Source organism: Podospora pseudoanserina, chromosome 1 (assembly GCF_035222485.1).
Source record: "Podospora pseudoanserina strain CBS 124.78 chromosome 1, whole genome shotgun sequence".
In the NCBI taxonomy this organism is placed as follows: Eukaryota; Fungi; Ascomycota; class Sordariomycetes; order Sordariales; family Podosporaceae; genus Podospora; species Podospora pseudoanserina.
The window spans coordinates 2697694-2721104 of NC_085920.1; the positions used below are offsets into that span (position 1 = coordinate 2697694).

The window sequence follows — 23411 nt, forward strand, 5'->3', positions numbered from 1 at the left end:
TCAAAGGATTACAGTTTCCTTCTCATACATTCCTCTGCTTGTCTCATTTTCGGTGCAGCTTCAGTTTCTACATCATCAACCAAACTACTCACCCTAAGTATCTCGAGTGTTGTCAGAAAGGGACCGCCTTACTCACCAACTCAAATCACGGCACCACTCCCTAGAGAATATCACATCTCACCCAACCATCGAATCTGCCCAAAACAAGCAAATCATATTTCTCCCAAAATTACTTCCTATCATCTACCTAACTGCCTTGTTCCCCCATCCCCCCTTAACCCGTTCTATCTTCCCCCATAACTAAGATACTACCCATTTTACACAACCTTTTACACTCCCTCCAAATTTCCACCCACAAATCCATTTTACACAACACCTACATTTCTGAAAATGTTTCCCCTCTTTTTCCATCTTCCCCTTTCCTTCCTCGAAAAGAAAAAACTGCAATAATGGTATAAAACGAGCGAGGAGTGAAAGGCAACAAAAGAAAAGCCAGAAGAGCAGACAAAACAAAGGAAACCCATAGTAGAAACTATCACCCCCAAACACCGACCGTGCTTGCCTTGCTCCTCGAAACTGCGCCATTCTTAGCATCGGCGATATCCTCCTCGCCCAGACTTTTTCTGTCTGTTTCCCTTTCCTCACCATTAATCTTGGTTTGCTGTCCCCCGAAATCCCCATTTGTCTCAGCCCAACAGAAAGCCTGCTCAATCTTGTAGTGTCAGGATGTGCAAGATACGGTGCCAACAGAGCAAATAAAACTGCTTTGACATGAGAAAAACCAGCAAAATCAATACCCCGTAAATCACAACACCTTCTCTGGAAACCTAATTCGGTCCCCATTGTGTTTGTGAGTGCTGCTGTTGATGATGGGGAGTATGAGCATGTCCCATCTGAGCGCCCAGGTTATGATTCATCTGAGCAGAGTGGTCCACCTGAAAGGAATTGAAGCTGAGCTCGCCGGTATTGGGGTCGGTAGGGAACAGAACATTGATAGCATCCTGCCCAAAAACAATGGTCAGTGATCGTGGAACACGCATCAGAGAGAACAAACACCTACCCAGTCAATATTATCCATCACGTTGATGGCCGCCCCAGGCCCAGCAATGCTTCCATGACGTTGTGGCTGACCAACAACACTTCCACCATCACTGCTATTCTCAGGACTTCCAGGGTTCATATGCGGGAAACCCCACAGAACCTCACCGTTAGAGACACCGGCAAACACCATGTTGGGCATGATCGTTGGCTGTTGCGGAGGAAACATCATGGGTGAGTGCCCGAAAGAAGGAACGCGGGCCGGCATGCTCGAAGGTACCGAGTGAGCCATATTGCCATGTGGCATTGGCATATTGATGGTGGGAATGGCATTCACAGGCATCTGGGGCATGCTTGGGTCAGGCTTCAACCCATGACCTGGACCGTTAACCGTCTGGTGCATCTGTTGCTGATGTTGAGGAAACGACCCGGTAGGAACCATGGCGTGTGACTGAATAGGTGATTCTTTCACGGCCTGCTTGTAGGGAACGGCCCTGGCAATACCAGTTGGCGCGCGGACCTTTCGCATGCCGAGATAGACGCTCGTCTTGCCCATGATCTCGGTCAAGATCTTGAGACTCTTTTGATCCCGCGCCTCATTGGGGTCCAAGTTGAAGACATAGTCGAGACACCTCCAGATCCTATTACACTCCTTGTTCTGAGGCCGGTAATAAATCTCCGTGGCCAAGAGAAGGGCAATCTGATATTGCTGATAAGCTCCAAGATACCATGACCAGTCCCGAAATCTGGGATCAGATTCGAGCTGAATCGCAGTTTCAATGATCAGAATGCCGCTCGTAATCAGAAGACCGTTCAGGCGTTCGGGCAATGGACTTGTAGCGTTAGAGTGGTACGGGTGTAGCACCATGGCGTGCAACCGATAGATCAGAAGCTGCATGACAAGCTTCGCATATTTCTGAGCTGGCACCTCTTCGTTGAGGAAGCGGTTGTACTTCTCAAACATGCGCTTGCGAAAGTTTTCAATCTTGGTGAGTACAGCTGTCAGTGTTGTCTTGTGCGTTTCCAGCTTGCGTCGGTCCGCCCAGATGATGCGCATCATCTCGTTGATCTCAAATCTCATCAACACAAGCATTGTCGACGTCCACTGATCAGCCGGTGGTGGGACAGAAACCATGTTCGCCGTGAGGTCGGTCTCTTCGCAGTTCAAAGGAAGCTTGGTATCATAGTCCTCGCGCCGAATGGCTGGCTTCGGTCCTTGGGCTTCGCATGTCCGTATGTCCAGGAAGCACAGCTGGTGCCAAACAAGCCGTCGCACGTGTGTTTCCAAGGGGCTAAGGCCGTAAGCCTCACCATCGCGGTGAAGCCCCATACACTCGGCCATTCTCACAGCAGCACCAACCAGCACAGAGTGTGCTCTCGATACCTCGTCTCTACACAGCGGAAGCTGTGTATTTGTGTCAGCCAACTTTGCACGCCCCACGATGGTGGTACCGACTTACCATGTACATGATAAACGCCTGCATCGTCTCGAACTTTGTTGTTCGCAGAAAGTTGGCCTTGCTCAGCGCCGTCTCGGTGGCCACCTTCATGTGAGCCACGATGGCGCTTTTCGTATTTCCAAATTCATTTTGAGCCTGGACTTCATCAAGACTGACTGCAGCACTGAACCAAGCAGCAAACACCAGTGCCTGCACCGATGGACGGGGCTCCCAGTTTTGTGCGATATCGTCCCAGAAGGACTGATACAAGGCCTCGAAAGACGGCCTGTGGACACACCGCGCAATAGGGTGAACTGCTTCAAAGTAGCGGTTGACCAGGCGCTGACCCCACTCCCGACTTCCAGGTAACAGCTGTTCCAACGGCGGCGATACACCAGCTTGGCCAAAGAAGAAGCCACTTGTGGGTGGAAGATAAGAGTCACCCGGCTTGAGAAAATCAGGGAGCATGTCGAAGGACGCCTCTGACGTGCCGTCACCCCCTAGCATCTGGGATGCCCCATTGAACCAGGGCGTAGTGGCAGAAGAGGGCGTCGTAGCTATCGGGGAACCTGCAATGCCGGCTTGAATCTAGACAATCAAACTCCATCAGAAACTTTCCTCGATATTTTGAACTCTGAATAACTCACCTCTTCCGAAATGCGTGGTCTGTTGAGTCCGCCAATTCTCTCGGTAATTCTCATTTTTCCAACTCGGATGCCCAGATCGATCAAGTCGTCGGTACCAACCCCATCGGGATAGTCATCATAGGTGAGATCAAGCGCCACCATGGAGCTGATCTGGAGGTCACGCTCCTCGTCAAAGTCATCCTCAACGTCGTCAGCCAGAATCCGTTGCTGTCGTGAACCACCACTTCTGCCTCCACCACCTCCGGTAGCCCCTCTGGCAACATCCCTCTCAAACTGCCTCTCAAGCGACCCAACCTTCTCCTTGATCTCCGTAAGCCTTATCTGACTGGCCTCGTCAAGCTTGGGTCCGAGGTAGAGACATTCTCTTGAAAATCTCACACAGTTGCTGCACGTCGCACCCTTGTTGCATTTGAGTTTTCGCCGCCGGCATTCGAGGCAGGAAGTGATCATGCGCAACCGCCTACGAATGGGCTTCGGGCCAGTAGTTGAAGACGATGTTCCATTAGGATTCTGCCCCGTTGGTGTGGATGTCCCCTCCCTACCTGTGTTTGGAGTCCCAGATCCTTCTCCATTCGCACTTGGCAACGGCTGTTGCTGCTGTTGATGTGGCGGCGGCACCGTCGTCGAACTGCCTCTCCTAGATCCGGCATGGGCCGTGCCGTCCAAGCCAACCCCAAGATGCGATGGTGACATGTGGGCCGCATGATGCGGTGCGGGTGTGGCATAACCGCCTTGGCTTGGTTGGAATCCCACCGGGACTGTGGGATGCTGTTGATACCTGGCAGCCATGATGAATATTGGAGATCTGCGTAACCCCTGAACCAATTCCAAACTACCCCCTATTATGTTCCGATCCAGACAAATGTTCAGCCTGGATGTTTAGGTATGCGAGCCGCCGGCGAGATGTAAACACCAGAGGATCTCCGTACGATATCGAATTTGGGTGCTTCTTTTTTGCGGCACACACGGCTCGAATCCGATTTGGCAAGGTTTTGTCGTGTTGCTGATGTGGAATGAACCGGCAGAACGACACTAGCGCTAGGAGGCGTCGGGCACGCAAGGTGATTCGCAAGCCGAAGACGGTCTCAGGGAGTGTGGCGACAGCTGGCGTTCTTACTACGGGCGTAATGAATCAAGATAAGTGATTACTGCGAGTATCGAAACTGTGAAAGGATGCCGAAATACTGCCTCACAGATAGGAAGCTGAACGAGATGATGGAGGGGACAGTCGTTCCTTTGAACACCTCCCATCCACCTTCTACCCCTTTCTCTTCCTCAACCGCGGCTCTGGTCCCGTCGAGGTATGGGGTGCCGACAGACGGATACTTGAAATCTGTCTTTGTACGAGTGTTTTGAATTCTGCTTATTGACGCATGGGAGGCTGTGGATATGGCGATGTGAGATGGCGTCACTACTAATCGCGGCAGTGGAAGTGACCGACTCCCTTCTCGCTCGACAACCAGCTCGTTTCGTATATCGAATGACTTTGTCGACGACACTCCAGTCGCGGGCAGTTGCTGCTTCTGCGGATGGGAGCTGGCATCAGTGAAACTGGATCAGCAGTAGGTCTGAGGCGAGGACCAAGGCCACAGGTCCAGGCAGTGTGAGAGGAGGCTCGGGAAACAGGACGAGGAAGGAGAAGTCGGGGGCCAAGCTGCTGTATCAGAGACTGCGGGGTCAACACCGGGGCTGCGGGCAGCACAATGCAGAGCAGGGAACACCGGGTAGGGTACGGTCTTGTTGAATGCGGGTTGCGGGCGGCGGGCTGCAAACTGCGGGACGTCTAGCCAAGCAAAAGGCTCATCGGACGACACGAGAGAGAGACTGTCGGCGAATCAAGACCATCAGCGGCACCTGACCAGACGAGCAGATCAGACATGCAGATAGCCAGACGAGGCCAGGCAAGAGGGTCGAAACGAAGCCGAGAAGGAGGCGTCGGCGGGTGCCCGGCTGCCCGAGGGTATTTGTGTGTAGGTAAGAGGTAGGTGATGTGGTGATGTGGTCAACGGACAGAGGCGTCGTGTGCTAGAGGACAAGGAAAAGCTTATCGGATTCTCGTTTCGGTCAAACGGTGCGATCCCAGGAGTCTGGTGGGCCTCGGAGAGGAATCCAGCTCTGATAGCCTTGCTCACGCCCTTGTTTCAGCTCGGCCCTGGCAGGTAGCAGAGCAGGTCAGAAACGTGTTCAGCGTGCTTGCTTGCTTGTGTGGTGCTTCTGTTCGGTTGAGTGAACGGCTGTCACGTATGGTTTGCTTGGTTGTATGTGTGTGACTGTCCCTTGACAGCACTGGACGGCCTTAACAGCTTAGTTGCCTCGTCATAAATACCCCCCAGAACCACCTGAGCCAGGCGAACGGCGAAATGACGGAATTGTCACTGTCACTGTCACAAGCGATTTGAAAGGGGGCCACCTCAGTGGAGGGCAGGACCCTCTGGCTCCTTCCCCCGGCGGTGTCACACACCCGAACCTGGATGGGAGAGCCAGTGGCAGTGCTAGAATTGTAATCCATAGCGAAGCAAAAGAAAGATATGTCGCTACAAAACGACGGGAAAGGAAAGAGCGTTTTGAAGCTCGGAACCTGTCACCACCCACTCTCCGCCCCTTTTCTCGGTTTGACACTGGTACTGACACTACCTAGACGGCAGAAAGAGAGCCACCTCATCCCATCTTAGATGTCCACCGTTTCACCGACATCTGCCTCCACCACAGTCCTGGAAGTCTTTTCCCATCTCCAGTCAGCTGATGGAATGAACCTGCTGTCGGTGTGCTCTCGGTTGCGATGTGTTCCCGCTCCCGCCTACTTCATGACCTTGTTTCCTGTCCCATCGTATCATGTACTCCTAGGTGCGCAGGCGTTTCCTCGGGCCACAGCAGCAGCATCCAATGTCCCGGAAATACCATACCTCATGTCTGTGTATGTTTGCAAAACATTGGTGCCATCGAAGTAAGTGTGCGAGTGTCTAGAAGGATATGTATGTCCTCTGCCACTCTTCCCATGTCAACAAGTCCACAAACACCACGGAATGCATAGCTTGTAGCCCGTCAACAGACAGTGGGGGAGGGGGAGGGGGGCTGTCGGGCAAGAAAGACGCCGAACTTCCGTCGATGAACGTTGTCCGGGAATTTTGTGCATATCTTGAGCTGCTCCAGGTAGATGATTCCATCCCTACATGAGCTGGCTTCTTGGTGTCATTCCCTCAAACATTTTTCGTTCGCAGCTCTCAGCCCCATTTGAACCTTGACTCCACCTGGACTGCTCCAAGAGCAGAGGCATGTGAAGCCTCCGAGTCCTGCTTGGTGTCTGAACGGGGATGGTGTGCCCCCTGAGACAATCAGCCAGCCAATTTTGCTTTCTTTGCCTAGCTACCTGTTTCCCCTCCCCGTGTAGAATGACTGCATATAAGATATAAGCCAGTATAAAACCCAAAAAGACAGGTAATTAGTGGCGATCGAAACATCCACCGTGAACAAAGCATATCGGCTATATGTGCAACGTCAGTCTAGGGGTCATCGCCCGCCCGTCCGTCCCTTGATGGCCTTTTTCTTCCCTGGCAGTAACGGTCCCAAACGGGACGCTTGTTTTTGATGCTGAGAGGACTACCCCAAAGCAATCAAGTTTGACTTGTATAAGCTGAGCTCCGGTCTAAACTCTGTCTCGCCCTTCACCCTCGTCCCCGAAGTGGGTTCGGTAGGAACAGCAGGCCAGTAGCTCACGCTCTATTCGGACCGGAAGGTCAGAACAGACTCCACCAGCCTGCAGCATCGATTTCCCCAGACTCACTGAGACAGACATACAGATTAGACAGCCCAAAGTGGGTAGAAACGGGCATTGAGAAGGCCAGGAGCAGATGCTGTCCTAGCCCACCATCATAAATCTTAGATTGCTCCGTGTTTGGCCAGAGATGGGTCGCTGCAGCATCGAGATAAGGCTCCTTGACTGGTGGAGAGTAAGTGCCGCGGGATGATGATCATGAGGATTCAAACATGAAAGTTCGCGGCTCCGGATGGCAAAAGATAGTGTTGAAAATGCCCTCGAGAAAAAAGAAAGAAAGAAAGAAAACAAAAGAAAACCGGACATGACGGAGGCTCCTTATCCCGGAGTCCGACCTCTTTCCATCTCATCTTTGGGGTCTTTTTCCCTCTTCCACCGGAAAAGCAACCTGCCGCCCCCGGGTCCCGAAACGACGCAACGATACCCGAGGTCAGGAGGCGGCGTCGTCTTCCGCTGCTCTAGTACCTAGCTGATCAAACCGTCCGCCCAGAATGTGTAGGCTCCCGGGCAGACACACGGACGGGGGAAGGCGGCCTCTTGTCCCGAGTTTGTGGATTGAGGGTTTCCTGGCCAAGGACAGCGCCAAAGTGTGTGCATGGGATTCCCAGATCTGGACTACATTGGGCAATCAATATATCTGCACCACCACCAACAAGAAGACAGAGAAAAAAGGCTGGGGGAGGGGGGGGGTTAAAGGGCACCTACCATCCGGGCATCCTCCCCCAGATGGGTAGCTTCCTTACCCTGTCCACCTGCGCATGTAGGTGTCCAGGGATGGATCGACTTTCTCTCTGCCACCAGAGCAAGACACCGCAGGCAGGATCGGAAGAAGCATCGTGGCAACCGAAACCACTCACACCTCACTCCCACGCGCTGCTGATTCTCTTCTCCCCCTTTCGTGTGACTGCTAGCTGTGGTGTAGCTATGTGTCTCTGTGCAACGCAACGACCTGCAGCTTCCAGGTCAGTAATAACAAGCAGTGCAGCCCGAGCCATGCCTGCGAGCACGACGCATGTAATCTAGTGTAGAGTAGAAAAACACAGCAACCCACCGCACGGCCCGGACACTGCATCTCCCTCCTCTGGCCCTTCATAGGTATCCATCCTTTTTGCATTGGTGGTCAGGCTCTCTCTTCTATCTCGTCTTGCCTACTTCTCGGACCGGTTCACCTTCACTCTGACAAGACCTTTGCTCCTGGTAAGACATAACAACCCTGTGATCACCTGCGTAACACACACCAAGACCACTTGTGTACACACCGTCAAAGCTTTCTCCGGAAAGAAAAGGAAGCGGGGTAACAGAAAAAGAATGCGTGAGAAAAAAAAAGTGGTAGATAGATAGATAGATAGATAGATAGATAGATAGATAGATAGATAGATAGATAGATAGATAGATAGATAGATAGATGGGTATCATAGACTGTATATAGGTAACTGTCAACAGACATTAGTTACCCCCTGAGAAACCTTTCAGGTTACCAATTGGGGTTCATCCCCCTGGGCCACCATTCCCGATTCTTATCATCCTCCGCATATTGGTCATGGCAAGCGGTCTCTCTTTGAGTTTCCTGGGCTTCCACAATATCATCATCAAGCACATGGGTGCCAACATGCTTCTCCCTAAGCAGCTTCTCCGTCTTTTCAACGACTGTTTCCAACTCTTCGATGCCCTCGGCTTGCAGAAAATGCTCCTCTATTCCCTTCAGCTTCTGCAGCCGAGCCAACCTCTGTCTCCAGAGACTAAACGCAAGGCGACATTCACGCTCAGCCTCTGGGCCCTGGATCTCCCCGACCAACCTGCAGAAGTGCAGCAGTAATCTCGTCCTCCCCCATCTACCCGCCTTCAAGTCTTCCACCGCAACGTCGTAGAGAGCCTTCAAGGCACTTGCAGGGAGTGTCTTCTTCCCTCGCCGCTTCAAGAAGAGGATGCAAAGATACACATGTCGATATTTCTGACTGTAACTGAGATCGGGTCGCTCGGCGAACCAGGTTGCCGCATTCGTTATGATCCTGTATTGTGCCATCTTGTAGAGCCTAGGACTGTAGCAACTGCGGTCTTTGGCGTAGCCGCCACTGAATCCAAGCATGCCTCCAACCCAGCTGTAAAGACCCAGGCATCGCCAGATCGTATCTGGTGGCAACTTTTCATCCTTGATGATCTTCTCTGCAACATGCTCAATGCTGCAGGGATTGAACTCGTATGCATCGGGATGCCGCAGCTCAAAGTTGAAGAGCTCGGCGATGTCGATTCTGACCTCGTGGCGCATGCCAGACGATTCCGCAAGGATTTCGAGGAAATTCTTTCCGACCATACCCCCATTTCGGGGGCATATATAAGCCTCCAGCGAGACGAGCACGTCGCCCACGCGGCCAAGTGCATCTAACAGCCTCCAGACAGTCCTTCCGTAAGCGTGGAAAAGGGCTAATGGGGTTATCCCCCATTCTTCACGTTCCCACTTTGGTACTGCGTTAATAGCGTATGTCTGCACAGCCAAGTCCGGCGACGTATATAGAATGTTGTGGTGGTAAACAGCCTTCAAAAAAGACGTAAGTGCTGCTGCGTCATCTTGAATCTGGCGCCGTTCCCTATAATAGTAGTTATATATACCAACGAGCTGGTCTGATCTAACCATCTGCCGACTATTCCATTGTGCGAGCAATAGCCATCCGAGTTCAGCTCCACTCAATGGTGGGAGGCTCGGTTCTTCCTTGGTGAAAAGGCGGGCAGTCTGTACAAAGTTGGGCTCTCCAACCGTGCGTGCATGGGCAAGCGTAGTAAGCCAAGCATATCTCAGCCCACACTTCTCTGCAAGACTGGATGACCGGACCAGAACCCTTTTGACCGTGTCATTGATTTTGCTGAGAAGATGGTGTCGGTCGTACCGGCCTGTATCGTTTAACCCGCCTATATGGTTCAACAAAACATCCAGTGCCGCACCAAGCGCGCGGGCCTGACGCATTTGAGATGTCTTGGGCGAAAGCCAGTCCAAAACATCGTCCTGGGCAGCTTCGGTTCTCGATGAAGTGCACGCCCAGAGGACAAAATGCTTATTTAGTAGCCGCAAGAGCTGCCTCTCAAAACGGCTTTCCTGGCCCCCTACTGTGAGGCTGATATGTGGCAAATCACATAGCAAGGAGACGAAAGGGGCAAGGAGATTGCAAGTCTCATCACATGCAGGTAGCATCGCCAATCGTTCACCCAGGGCATCCCAGAACCGTGCGCCCAGAGAAGATAAAGGATAGACCCGCGAGTTGGACAGGGCGCGGATGAAGGTGGTGGTGATCAACAGGAGTTGGCTATTATACGCTTCATCCGCTTTCTCATCCAATTCCGTGGTTGCTTTGGTAGACGTGGCGCGCAGTCGTGAGTCCAAAGCTGTGTAGAGGTGGTCTGCCACTCTTGCAAGACCCACGGGAGCTAGATCCCCTTGAAGAATATACCAGTAGAGCCTGTTGCTGATCTCCTCAGTGAGGGGCATAATCATGTGCTCGTCCACCTCTGCCGCCGCGGTCCGAAACAGCTCGACATCTGCAAGAAACATGGAGACCTGATTGGAGCGACGAACTTTGGGCGGAGGTTGCTCAACTGACAGGGCCGACGCCGAGTCATCAACCACATGCTGAGTTGATGATGCTCCTAGCCCTAGCGAAGCTTTTATTGATCTTGCGAGGAACGATAGGCTGGTGCCAGGCTCATGAGTAAGATCTGACGCAATGATATCTGCCAGGGACTTTGGAGGGTCCCATCTCCATTTCGAAAGATCGAGAGGCGCCATAAAGGCCCAGGGTGGTGGTGTAGGAGGACACTGTAGGGAGAATCCCATCCGTCGGCGTCCTAACCGCCACTGGCTCTCCAGTGGTCCCGGAATGTAGCTGGCCCCTCTCGCCAAGGGCTTTGACAGGAGACGGTAGGTCTCGAAGGAACTGGCGAGCATGCTATTGGCGATAACATTGTGTCGAATGCCGGGCCGTGAAATCATCGCCGGCGGGGCTGTGAGTCTTGCGAGCCGAGATCAGAAATACCGCGAAACGCATCGAAAGGAAAGGGGTGACGATCAGCCGAGAGACGGCATATTCCGTAGTGCTTCCTCTGGCGGTCGTGGTTGTCGGGGGAGTCGATCGTTTCGTGGTGTTGTCGTCAGTCCGGAGGCTTTGCTTGTGGCTTGATAGTAGTAGGAGCTTTGACAATTTCTTCGCAAAGTCAATTGCCAGGGACGGGAAGCGTGTGGCTAGTGCTTCTAGACCCATGCACGCCGGGGGGGGGGAAATCCAGGGGCCCCGGCTGTTGAGCTGTGGCGTCGATGGTGGGGGAATCAGCCGAAGGCGGGACGAGGCCCCGCCTCGAATTGTAAGTGCAATTGAGATTTGTTCGATGGCGGGGTACTTTTATACAAGTATTACTTGATGCCGCGGGATTGAGACGAGGGAACACTGGTGCAACATCAGGACACTTGCCATTTCAGAAAAAGTTCCCCAGGAAAATCCGAAAAGTTGCAAAAATGGCTGAACATTCATTCCCCCCTCTCAAGAATGATCTGCTTCTTAGAGCTGCACGAGGTTAGTATTCTCTTACTGTCTAGATGAGACGAGGGCTACACTGCTAACACATCACATCGCAGGCGAAACCGTTGAACGCCCGCCCATCTGGGTGATGCGGCAGGGTATGAAGCCCGTCGTTGCCCTGATTTGCGCGCGCTGACTCCTGGTGGTGCAGCTGGTCGTTATCTCCCAGAGTACCACGAGGCCAAGGGTGGTCGTGACTTTTTTGAGTGCTGCCGCAGTCCCGAGATTGCTTCGACTTTGACCCTGCAGCCCATTGAACGCTTTGGCGGACTTATCGATGCCGCCATCATCTTTTCCGACATTCTGGTCATCCCCCAGGCGATGGGTATGACTGTTGAGATGGTCGATAAGAAGGGCCCTCATTTTCCCGATCCCCTGCAGACTCCCCAGGATAAGCAGTACATCGAGCTCATGGAGCGCCATGTCGATGTCGCCAAGGAGTTGGACTATGTCTACAAGGCGATCACTTTGACCAGGAAAAAGCTTGATGGGCGAGTGCCCCTTTTCGGCTTCACTGGAGCGCCATGGACACTGTTGTGCTACATGGTTGAGGGTGGCGGCACCAAGCTGTTCAAGCAGGTCAAGACGTGGATCTACAAGTACCCAGAGGAGACCAAGGCTCTTCTCCAAAAGATCTCAGAGCTCTGCGTGGAGTATCTCGCGCTGCAAGTCAAGGCTGGAGCTCAGGTATTGTCTTTGGCATACATTGGCCGGGAACACGATCGCTGACTGTATCCCTTAGATTGTTCAAGTCTTTGATTCTTGGGCTGGTGAGCTTTCGCCATCATCCTTCAAGAAGTTCTCTCAGCCATACCTCGCTTATATCGCCAAGCACCTTCCTCTGCGCCTCAAGGAGCTCGGTCTCGAGCAGGTTCCCATGGTGGTGTTCCCCAAGGGTGCATGGTACGCCCTCGACGCATGCGCCGATATGGGATACCAGGTGATTGGCATGGATTGGCTCCATGACCCTGCGGAGGCTGTCAAGATCATTGGAGACCGACCAGTGGTTCTTCAAGGCAATGCCGATCCCGGCGTACTGTACGGCTCGCACGAGTCCATCACCGAGGTTGTTACCGAAATGGTCAAGGGTTTCGGCTGGGCAGAGCGCAAGAAGGGCTGGATTGTTAACCTCGGTCACGGTATGTCTCAATTTTTGAATAGATTACTCTCATCGCCGCTAACAGGTTCCCAGGCATCACCCCATTTGTCAACCCAGATGACCTCAAGTTCTTCTTCCAGGAGATCCACCGCCTCACCAAGACCGATTGACTGGATCTGCCGGAATCTGTACGAATTGCCATAGACTTGTTTATTTTGCCGTAGGAAAAGTTTAGAGCTTGATGTTTTGCATGCTTTCAAGATCGAGTATTCCCCTGCAGAGTTGTAATGTCAGGCCGAGCTTCATGATTTGGTCTTTGGGAAGGGCATATACCATGATACAATCCACGATGGTTTACCACCAATAGCACGGCATAGACCTTGACTCTTTGTGTTTTCAACCCAAACATCCGCAGCCCCCAGGCCGTCGTCACCATATTCGTGGAGACGCTCGCGCATGAGTTTGATGGCTATTGCCTTTCCGAAGCCGAGACGGCGATATGGTTCCTATATTTGCCTGTCAGTGTCCATTTTATTAGTTGGAGTGAAGCGGGCAGGAACCTACCTCCACATGCAGCGACATCAACGTCCCATCCAGCCCTTTCGCCCGTCAGTCAACAACCCATCACGGCCAGCTCATCAGTTCAACACCACTTACCAAGAAACCCCCACCCAACAGCCTCCCCGGTTGCTCCCAACCTCACAGCAAGACTAGGAACCATCAACAACGTCGCCCTACACATTCTCTCACATCAGCCATCTACCCCCATCCTCTTTCACAAAACAGGGTTGCTTACTCCTGCCTATCAATCGCAGTCCTACTCTTCACCAACCCAACATCCCCCTTCCTAACCTCATCCCAATAAAACTCCCTCCCTTCCACCTCCCACGTCTTGTCGCTCATCCCCCCTTCTAACTCGGGTAAATCCCCCACCCGAAAAACAAACTTGTAATCAAACTCCCACTCCTGCCCCCCAGCCAAAGCTGTCTTCTCTAGCCCCATCCCCAAGTTGATCATCCTTTTCCTCACCATCTCATGGATACTACCAACCAGTATCTTTTTCTTTCTCCCACCCTCCCATAAACCCTCCGCAACCTGAAAGAACCTAAGCAACAACCCATCCCAAACCCTCCCCTCCTCACCCCCTGATTGGATTTCTAAACTGCAAAACAACCAAACCTGCGTCTCTGGCCCCTTGCTCAAGTCCACATACCCGGTCACGAACCTGTCAGGGTCACGCGTCCCCGGATGGTGGTAAACATGCACCACCCGGCTATGCGATGTACAGCCTCCCCGATCGGCAAACGTTTCCGCAAATTGTATCCTTCTCAAGACTGGCAGTGAGAAAGGGAAGTATGGCTTGGAATATAACAACGACAAAAGAGAGGGAGGGACAGAGGTCGGGCGGTGGGTTTCTACAATGGGGGAGAGGGGGGGCATGTTGGTGTTGATGAGAAAATGGAGGTGTAGCTGTATAATGTGTCGTTGTGAAGAGGTCGTCGTCTGTTGTTGCTGTTTGTGGGTTGTATTGAAAGGATGAACAGCTCGGAGATGGCGGGGAAACAATGGTAGCTATTCCCGAGTGCGATCACATCACCATCAGCCAGATGCGACTATCACCTGGGGAACCAACTATAAAAAAAATAGACCTAACAAAGTGAAAACTGGACAGGGCTCTACTTCCAAGAGACCAAAACAAGAGTCCCATTGTGGCAAGGTTTCATGGATAATCATATACAATCACCCTTCATACCCAAGTTAGGACATTGCATCATTATATTCAATCATGTCTATATATCTCATCCAGCATTCAATTCCCTGAACGCTGCCCCCTATTCTCCTCACCATTCACCATTTTTCCAAGCCAAAGAAAAAAAAAAACCCTGCCGAATAACATCATCACCCCTTTTCAACGCCACCTAAAAGATGAGAAAAAAACCCGGGTATTTAACATCATCACAAACGAACATAAACCCCTCGTTTATAACCGCAACAGAACCCCTTCGCACGCAAAAAAAAGCCTACTGCTTCTTGCCAAACAACTTGTCCGTCCAGCTCTTCTTCTCCTCCTCGGTTTTGGGCGAGGGTGTCTTTTTCAAATCCGAGGTATCAACCGCCTCCTCCGACGAGGGGCGCCCAGCCTTGTCCGCATTGACGACGTTTCCGGCGCCGCCGCGGCCTGTGTTGATGGCGCCATGGCTAGGGCGACGAGCGACACTGTAAACCGAACGGGGTGGTTAGCTTCGGCTTTGCTGGGAGAGAGCAAACGATCGCGCAATGCAACAAGCAGCAAAAAAAAAGTGCGGGGTTGCTGGCCAGGTGTCGCGGTAGCGAGAATGAGACTTACGGTTGAACGTCCTGACGCCGGCGCTTCTCCTCCTCGTCGAGGTTCGCAGCCATGTTGCCGGACCCGCCGCGGCCGGTGGTCACAACGTTGGACCCCTTGAGGGTGGGAGTCTCGAGGTCCTCGGGCTGGACCGTAGGGGTCTTGGACTGGTCGCGCATGTTGCCGGCGCCGCCGCGGCCAGAGGAAGCAAGTCCGGACATTTTGGCTGAGTGGGTGGTTTCTTAGGGATAAGGGGTTTGGGTGATGTGCGTGTGGTGTACAGGGAGAGACCTTCCAGGCGTGGGCCGTGTGCGTGTGAAGAATGCGATATGAGGACAAAGAATGGTCTTCTCCAAAACAGGTACGTATGAAGCGGAACAGGAAGCTGGCTATTTGTACCGCAGCCAGGAAGAAGTGCGCAACTCGGTTTTTTTTTCTTTTTCTTGAAGATTCCTCGTAGACGTTGGGCGTTGCTGAGGAGGAAGTAGGGCACCTTAATAGTTGGGCAACCGGTAAGAGGCTGCGCTTGCTAAACGGGATCAAATGATACGTTTTGGTGCTTCTTGGAACTCCGCACTTCCAAGCCACGTCTTCTAAGACCAGGCACCGCAAGAAGGGGGAAAAAAAGTGTGATCACAAGGGGGGTCAAGGGATTTTTTCACCACCTTCCTCTTAGCATCCTGTCTCATCGCCCAACTAGCATCGCTCAAGAACTGCTAGTGCCTCCAAAGCACCCGTCTTGGCCAGGGCTCTGACATCACCTGGGCACCCAAAGGAGGCCCCCGGATGCTGGATTCAGACGCTGCCCCTCCCGCCCCTCATCCAGGGCTCTCGTTTGGTGCGCCTGGGTTGTGCGAACTGGGCTGGACGGCTGGAGGACGGGCGCGCCCAGTGCTTGCTTGGCTTAAAAGCCTGGTGCCACCACCCCGGATTCGGTGGTGAGAAGAGCCGGTGATTCATCCCGTTGGCCGCCAGGTCTTGTAGAGCATAAGCTGCGTGATGGTGTCATTCTTCTTGGCATCTTCTTGTCACACTGGGCGTCCCTATCCAGGATGTTCAATGTCTCGAACCTCGGGCACTCCGTTCTGGTCAGAGTGAGGGTTCATTTCAGGCTGCGTAGAAGCGGTGAAGACCTGGAAGCGTGAGGCACTGGAGAGATATAATAGGTAAAGCTTCAATTCAATTGAAAGTGACACAAAATCGCAAACAATATGCGTGCTCTATGAATTTGGCTTTGCTTCACTGCTTTTTCGGATCTTGTTCTGTTGCATCCAGAGAAAAGTGATGGCAGTTGTCGATCGCGGGGAAGCTCCCCACTTTATTCTTCGCTCATCAGCCAGGGTCCAAGAGATAAGATAACGACTTCCAACGATGTCGATGGTCCAGAGATTGCCTATCTTTTGATCCAATCTTCTCCTTGCTATTTATCTTTGGTGCTCTTCAAGCTGCAGGTCCAGCTTATTACTTCTATACAGCGCTTGAATCTTGGATATACACGGTAACATCCAAGAATCCGATGGAAGTCGTATCTGCAGCCTGGTCCTCAACTACAACCTACCATTTCTCACTGGCTAACCTACCACTCGACAACCGCGCACTGTACACCGTCGCAAATGGGCTCACGGTCTCACTAATAAATAAATGAGCATGCAACGTTTTATTTTAGACCCAACAAAGGCAACGCTGTTATGATCCCAGTCCCATGGCTATCTCAGCTTGGTCGCAAAGAACTGGTGTTCGTCCGCTTCCACTGCGGGGTGTCCCAGACCTCCTTCCCCTTTCGCCCTGTCTCTGATCTCCACCGTCTGTTGATGCTGGCACCTGCTCGAGTTCAGATGATCTTGGCTTGGGGCTCACAAGGAAATCCATCTCCGAGGAGACAAAAGAGAAGACAACGGGATCCTCAACCTCTAAAATCTTTACAGTTGTCGATCCTGCGTCATGGTCAATCACGCAGCATGTTTCCAACCCTAACCCTCCTTTTACTCTGCTCCCTTCTCACCACGACGCAGAGGGCGCATTCATCATGATCATCATCACCCTTACGTCCCTACGCTAATCTACAGCCACGTGTGCAAAACGTGAACCTCCGAGACACACATTTTCCCGGCCGCACGCGATCACACTGTTGCTGGGCAGGTTGCCGTTCCCTTCCAACGACGTCTCATCGCGGGCGGTAAACTGCAACAACACGGACCTTTTGTCTTGTCTTGCGAGTCCGAGTGCTGTTGCTGTCTTCCAGAACAACCTTGGTCACAGAGAGGGAGAGAGAGACCGGAGAATTAAGTGTCTCGCTCTTCGTTACACTGCATGCTGGCCACGTGATATACAAGTCGGCGTGAGGGAGAGTTGAGATTGTGGTGGGGAGGAAGTTGGAGTAATTCACACCCCCCCCCTTCCTGTCGGGGTTATCGTTGCTGTCACAAGTGACAGTAACTGTATATTGCTTTTAGATTACTTTTCCCTGTGGTAGACAGGTGCTGCACTGGGTAGGTAGCCAGCGGAAGAAAAAAAAAAGCAATTACTGACCACCAACCCATATGGTGAGAAATCCAGGTTTCTTTCAAAGGTGGGTGTGTGAGTGTCTCCTGACGTTCCGTCCCGAGACCCGAATTGCTGCTGGCCATCAATAATATAACAGCAAGTGGTCACGGGACCGCTCGAAGGGGTGGATGGATGGATGGACGTCACCTTCAAACGATATCATTGAAAAACGAGACGGGATGTTTCCGTTCTTCTAGGTAAATCTGCCCGTATTCCCATGCAAGGTCAGAATAGTCTCTGCCTTTGACAAGACAAGGGGGCTGGCCATTCTGCCGTATCAGCGTCCTGTATTAAATGTATCAGAAACGCCAAAAACTCCTGCTGGTTCAGGCTTCTCAGTTCAGCCTTTTCTAGTGGTATGTGACGCTGTGGCTTTTTTGTCCACCTAACTTTCAAGGCTTGCTTTCTGGATTGATGTGAGTGGTCGGTCAACAATAACATACCTAAGTTAGTTTCGGGACCGGCTGGGTTGCCGATAGGTAGGTGTAATGCAATATATGTTACTGTAAGAAAAGTAGGGGCCGAAGGTAGGTGGTGCGATGAGGCTGATGTTGATGTTTGGCTTGGTTATTATACTGTTGTGTGATAGGTGCGGATGTGGTGTAAATGCCAGAAAATCATAAAACATGTCAACTATGAACATGGGGGTGTTAAATGATGTGAGTGTTCTGTCCTGATCTAAACAAACTTTTTTTCATTCATGGTGGCATACATAAAAGCCAATATTCATCAGAGAATAAACCCAAGAGACAATATACAGCGACAGCAGGATCTCCCACCCTCACGTACCATCCGAGCCATCCATCTACCAGTCTACCTTACGTCCCCTCTTATCCACCAGCCCCCTCCCCCAACCTCTACGATTATCCAAAAAAGTGATAGAATAACAACGTAATAAAACAGCATAGTTAGGGTAGTCGCAACATGCAGCGAGAAAAAGGGGATAGTGAAAAAAACAAGAAAAATGAGCCCCATCCAGTCGAGACAAATAGAACACAACACCACAAGCACCCACCCATCCACCCCCTCTCTCTACCCTCTGATGACAACAAGAGAAAAACAAATATCCATTTGGTATCACCTCTGAGCCTGCAATCATAATACTTTTTCGCACAAAAACAAAACAGAAGAACGCTATCGCACAAAAAGAAGAGAATAAAAGCACAGAAACATGAAACCGTAAAAGTAGAACGTAAGATCGCCACCAACCGACTCAACAACACCCTAACCCCATGATGTCCCCTTCTTTCCGGACCACTCTTTACTCCTCACTCGCCCTCTCCTCTATACACACACAGAAACTCCAACCTCAGCTAGACTTCCCGCGAAAGACAAGCCCCGGGACACCTAGTTACCATAATCATCATCATCATCCGCATTGCCCTTCTTCTCGTGCCCATCCTTGCGAATAGGGATCTTGATGCCCTGGGTAGCGAAACACTTGCTGAGCGGCGTGCTCTCGCAAACACCGGGAAATTTCTTGGCGGAATAGACCTGGAAAACCTCCGAAAAGACCGCGGCCAGCACAGGGGCACTTCCTTGGTTGACGACGCCGTTGGCGCCAGATCCGGGGTTCGACATGGGAATTCCGACGTTGACAAAGGAGAACCGAAGACTATGGTCGAGAGGTGTTAGTATGATAAGGCTTCCGAGATTAACGGAATAGTCCAACCCACCGGAAGCAGCCCTCTGTCCTCACACTCAAGTCCTGAAGCACAAACCAGATGCCAATCTTATCATCTGGGTCGTTGAGACGGAAGGCACTGGCGGCCAGGCTCCCAATAAGATTTCTCGTAAACATGCCTGATGGCGCGGTTCCGCCGATAGACATGCGCTGTCCTCCGATGCCATAGGACGGTTCGAAGACGCGTGGGGGCCCATATCCATACGACATGCCCACTTCCTGGGGGTAGTCTCTGAAATAGGGGGCCTGTCCATAAGCGCTGTTGGGAGCGCCAACAAAGCCGGCTGTGGTCTCGAGTCAGCAGAAAGAACACTTTAAAATGCATCAACAAGTCTTGTGGATGATCACGCACCTCCGTATGCTGGTTGCATCCCATAAGGACTGACGGCTTGTCCGGGGGGTGGGTACACCTGCCCGTATCCCACATCCCTCGGCGGGATGTTGGAGGGCAGAATGTTTGAGTATGCCGGTGTTGATTCCATCTGAGCATAGGAAGCTGGCGAAGTCGAAGAGATGGAAGGTGAAGCTGTCGTGTGCCGAACAAGATTGACCTCCTTGAGCGCATGTTCGTCCCACAAGTCCACATTCAGGACATACATGCCATACTCGATCTCGCTATCATCCACACATAAGCACTTCAAAAGTCTGACAAGGTTCTGGGCAAGACGACGGTAACTCACTTGCAATCAATTTCTTTGCCCGTGTTCTCGTCCGTCACAATCAGTCGTACACAGGGTGGAGGGGTGATGGGACGGCGGTCCTGTTCAGATTCAATGAGCCGTCATGCCAATCGCGAAGGGGGGATGTAGTCCAACAACACAAGCATACCTTGTCTCCAAAACCACACATTCGTGCACGTTGTGGCTGTTGCACAACATCGAGGCTGTCGCAGGTCGGATTAGTATTCTCCTACCCACCAGACCGGAAGACAGTTCACCCCAACACAGCATGAAGCAAAAAAGGACCTGGCAAACAAGATGACGACTTACGTGTATTTCCTGCCCTGGGCGTCTCGGGAAGAGAAGGGAATCAGGTTCTTCCTGATCTCCTCCAGCTGCTCGGCCGTCAGTGGCGGACGTTCCTGGCCCCCCGAGCCTGACTGAGGACTGGCTTCACTCGCCGGGCCGGGCGGCGGAGCTCCTTGCGCCTGGGCTGCCTGTGCCTGAACTAGACCGTCCTGGAAGGATGGAGGAGGCATAGATGGGAGCGGCTGAATCTGATGAGGCGGGTAGGATGACACAGGGTGCGGAGGTGGGTGCATCTCGGTGGAGTAAGGGCTTTGGTGCTGCGGGTGCTGGTGCTGGTGCTGGTGCTGGTGAGAAAGTGGGTGTGGTTGCTGGTGTTGATGGGGATGTTGTTGCTGATGCGGGTGCGGATGCTGATGCGGGTGTTGAGATGGATGCTGATGCATGTTGGGGGGGTAGGGTGGTTGATTCATCTTTTCCCAGATTTTTACAATATCCGTCTTCGCCTCACTGTCCTCGACACTCAGGCCAAAAAGCTTCCAACAAAATTATGGACAGTGTGTGTGTGCGTTCTGCTGTTCTGCTTTGTTGGTGGTGGTGGTGGGAGGTCGTAGCTCGGTGCAGCGCAGCGCAGCGCGGAGACAAAAGTGGGCGCGGCGGGCAAGTCGCGGTCCCGTATGAGGGGCGGGCTGTGCGACTGGGGTCTGAATGCGGCGTGGACAAGGTTCCTGTCTGGTGAGGTTGTGTTGCTTCGCAAAACCTAGCTAGGTTGCCCTCTGGCTGAAGATGGAGCTTCAGGTACCGTGCTGGCTGCACTCACTGCCACGGGTTCGGTGATGTGTTCAACTTGATTGCTTTCTTGCTGGGTTCTGGTGGCGACCAAGGTGACAGCTCGAGGGCGGCGTCTTTGGACTTATATACATATGTCAGTCAGTAGCGGTAAGCTCCCTCACACCCCGGCAGAGTCTTTTCCAGCCAAAGTGAAACAGTAGAAGAGCTCTTGATGCGAGAGTCTTGCGTCAAGCTGGGTAGCTGGGTGCTGTCAAATGCATGGGGGCCCGTCCGAGATCGAGTGGTGTGGAGATTATGATTTGGACGGACAAAAGACGGTGGGTGGCCGGGGGAGCTGGGGCCGGCAAGCTGGGCATTACCCCGGGGCTTAAAGCTACTTACAAAACTAGAGCCCTGGAGCTCAAGAGGCGGCCCGGGGGTGTAAGAAAAGGTCTCCACCACCCTGGACCTTCACACTTCTCCCCTTTCCGCACTGGGCGTCTTGTACTGATCCGGTACCTTCTTTCAAGAGGTCCTGGTGTGATATGATAGACCTCGTCCTCGGTTTCTACAGGAGAGACCCGATCATCACGGTGTTTAGTCCCTTTCCTTGGCGCAAAATTATTTCAGCCGCAAGTTAAGGGACTGACTCTTCAACATGCTCTCAATATCGCTTCTTCCCTCACAGTTGCATCACTGCCGTCACAAGGGCCCTTCCATTCAAGTTTGTGTCTCGACCCTGCAAGACGCAAACCTGGTCTGCAACGTTCTCCAAGTGAATGCTATGGAACTCGGAGATAGTTTTGACTCGCCCGAGTTGTTGGTATTGAGCTGGCACAGACGGCGCACTGTCGTCATCCTTGGTTCTTTGTGAGTGAGGTTCCGTTCCCTTGCAAGCCTACCTTCTTGGAAACTTTCGATGGCCGAGGAGAGAGATCATCAGACACCAGGAAGGCCGGAATACACTCACAGACCTCCTGATGCCGTGAGCCCGGTCGGGTCGAGCTGGAGAAGTTGGAGGTACATCAGGTACCTCTCAAAGACAGTGCGCAGAACCCAGGACACAACCACAGAAGCCGGCATGGCCACCCACCTTCGGCACGGTGTCTGTGTGTCGTGCACAGCGGGTGCGGGAAAAGGACTGGGGGGGTCCCCAGTGTGTCCCAGCGAGCTTTACCGGGGTTCTGTTCGCTCAACCAGCTTCACGGGTGGGGTTGAGGTAATGAGAGGTACCTCGAGGCCACCTCAAGGTCGCAGCTTGGAGTTGCTGTGCAGTCGCGGCTGCCATCTGGACACCCGCATGTCGGAATCATCCCTCAGGTGTTGACACTGTGCCGTTATTTGTCCAGTTCTGCTCTTTTTTTCTCCAGGTTTGAGCCCTAATCACCCAGCTTTGGATGAGAGTGTGATTGTCTCGAGTCGTCAGCTTAACAGACCTTGAACCTAGAAGTGGGAAGAAAGTGGGGTTATGGCGGCACTGCTGAATCTGATACCGTAGGGCTGACGACGACAAGACTAGCAGACATCACGACTCAATGTCGTTTCCCAAGAATCTCAACACTGCGATTATGCACAGGCTGCGACAAGTAATGCGCGATACTCAACCTGGCTCCGAGGTGGGCTTCTAACCAGCTTCCTCACCGGTACAGCAACATAAAGCTGGCCTTGCCGTCCCATTGGCTGCTCAGAATCCGGTATATGGCTCCACGGGGGCAGGTGGGCAATCCCACACTGTCGGTTGCCAGTCACAAGATGGTGTTGGTCTAAATTGCAATTAAGCTCCCGCTGACATCCCTGACAGCTTCATCTATCCACGTCCAGCAGAGGCAGGTCCTCATAGCTATTCTCATGCCCCTCGGCCGGGTTCCGCTGCTGACGGATGCCTCGGGTGCTGCCACCAGTTCCCCTCACCTCTTTCATCACCACTTGGAGAAGCAACGCACTATGCTGGGGGTGTGTGTGCCTCGTGAGGGGTTCGTGAGTGTACAAGAGCGGCGTAATCCCACGGAAAGCTGGCGGCGTTCCTATTCGATGATGAAGACGAACTCTCTCGCAATCTCACTTCTCAAGCAAATCGAGCCGCCTCGTCGAGGAACCGCGCAGACGCGGTCGCGAGAAAGATGAGTGTGACCACCTCCTTCAACCATGAATCCTTGTTCTATGAGGCTATAATTCGTGCGACATAAAGGTTCATAGCTTCCTTCCATCCAATCAGAGAAAGTTTGACAACCACTTGGACCTGTCTGCAAGCGCACATATTTCGAGCTGCTGCTCCGTAATCGCCGCAGGACCCCCCGCAGCTGCCAGAGTTGAGTCCAACATACAATCTATCAGCTACCTGGTCGGGTCGTCCTCGATATTGGGCCCCCTCATCTAGACATCTTGGTTCGGGCTGCCAGGGAAGAGAGATCAGCTCTCGATCCCCAGAAGGCGACCGTCAACGGCCCGCTATTTTCCAAGAATAGCACTGGCCGTAATTATATCGTATGCTGGAGAGCATCTCGCGTGACTAGGGCCAAAGTTCCTCTGCTCACCGTGACAGAGACGGCAGGTCTAGAAGAGTC

The 23411-nt window shown here is 52.6% G+C and overlaps 7 protein-coding genes across 7 annotated transcripts; 1 reads left to right on the forward strand and 6 right to left on the reverse strand.

Moving 5' to 3' along the window:
* Positions 1-196: 196 nt before the first annotated feature.
* On the reverse strand, positions 197-3913 carry QC764_107540 (uncharacterized protein; the record flags this gene model as incomplete). Its single annotated transcript, XM_062942010.1, has 4 exons — positions 197-1001; positions 1061-2443; positions 2499-3065; positions 3125-3913. 4 exons carry the CDS (start codon positions 3911-3913, stop codon positions 828-830), a joined length of 2913 nt encoding a protein of 970 aa, XP_062804929.1. The 3' UTR covers positions 197-827.
* Positions 3914-7369: 3456 nt separating this feature from the next.
* Positions 7370-7731, reverse strand: QC764_0009230 (uncharacterized protein; the record flags this gene model as incomplete). The annotated part of the gene is made up of 2 exons (XM_062939856.1): positions 7370-7511; positions 7640-7731. The coding sequence occupies 2 exons, from the start codon at positions 7729-7731 to the stop codon at positions 7370-7372; spliced, it is 234 nt and encodes a 77-aa protein (XP_062804930.1).
* Positions 7732-8308: 577 nt separating this feature from the next.
* QC764_107560 (uncharacterized protein) lies at positions 8309-10875 on the reverse strand (the record flags this gene model as incomplete). Its single annotated transcript, XM_062942011.1, has 2 exons — positions 8309-8315; positions 8375-10875. 2 exons carry the CDS (start codon positions 10873-10875, stop codon positions 8309-8311), a joined length of 2508 nt encoding a protein of 835 aa, XP_062804931.1.
* Positions 10876-11269: 394 nt separating this feature from the next.
* HEM12 (Uroporphyrinogen decarboxylase in heme biosynthesis) lies at positions 11270-12930 on the forward strand. Its single transcript, XM_062942012.1, has 4 exons — positions 11270-11452; positions 11556-12145; positions 12201-12597; positions 12651-12930. The coding sequence occupies exons 1-4, from the start codon at positions 11395-11397 to the stop codon at positions 12725-12727; spliced, it is 1122 nt and encodes a 373-aa protein (XP_062804932.1). The 5' UTR covers positions 11270-11394; the 3' UTR covers positions 12728-12930.
* On the reverse strand, positions 12155-13997 carry QC764_107580 (uncharacterized protein; the record flags this gene model as incomplete). The annotated part of the gene is made up of 5 exons (XM_062942013.1): positions 12155-12831; positions 12891-13063; positions 13122-13156; positions 13215-13300; positions 13354-13997. The coding sequence occupies 5 exons, from the start codon at positions 13995-13997 to the stop codon at positions 12789-12791; spliced, it is 981 nt and encodes a 326-aa protein (XP_062804933.1). The 3' UTR covers positions 12155-12788.
* Positions 13998-14273: 276 nt separating this feature from the next.
* On the reverse strand, positions 14274-16372 carry QC764_107590 (uncharacterized protein). Its single transcript, XM_062942014.1, has 2 exons — positions 14905-16372; positions 14274-14774 (listed from the first exon to the last, which is right to left on the reverse strand). The coding sequence occupies exons 1-2, from the start codon at positions 15102-15104 to the stop codon at positions 14579-14581; spliced, it is 396 nt and encodes a 131-aa protein (XP_062804934.1). The 5' UTR covers positions 15105-16372; the 3' UTR covers positions 14274-14578.
* A 2078-nt stretch (positions 16373-18450) lies between these two features.
* On the reverse strand, positions 18451-21197 carry QC764_107600 (uncharacterized protein). Its single transcript, XM_062942015.1, has 6 exons — positions 20101-21197; positions 19940-19994; positions 19792-19871; positions 19464-19726; positions 19104-19395; positions 18451-19042 (listed from the first exon to the last, which is right to left on the reverse strand). Exons 1-6 carry the CDS (start codon positions 20547-20549, stop codon positions 18775-18777), a joined length of 1407 nt encoding a protein of 468 aa, XP_062804935.1. The 5' UTR covers positions 20550-21197; the 3' UTR covers positions 18451-18774.
* Positions 21198-23411: the final 2214 nt, after the last annotated feature.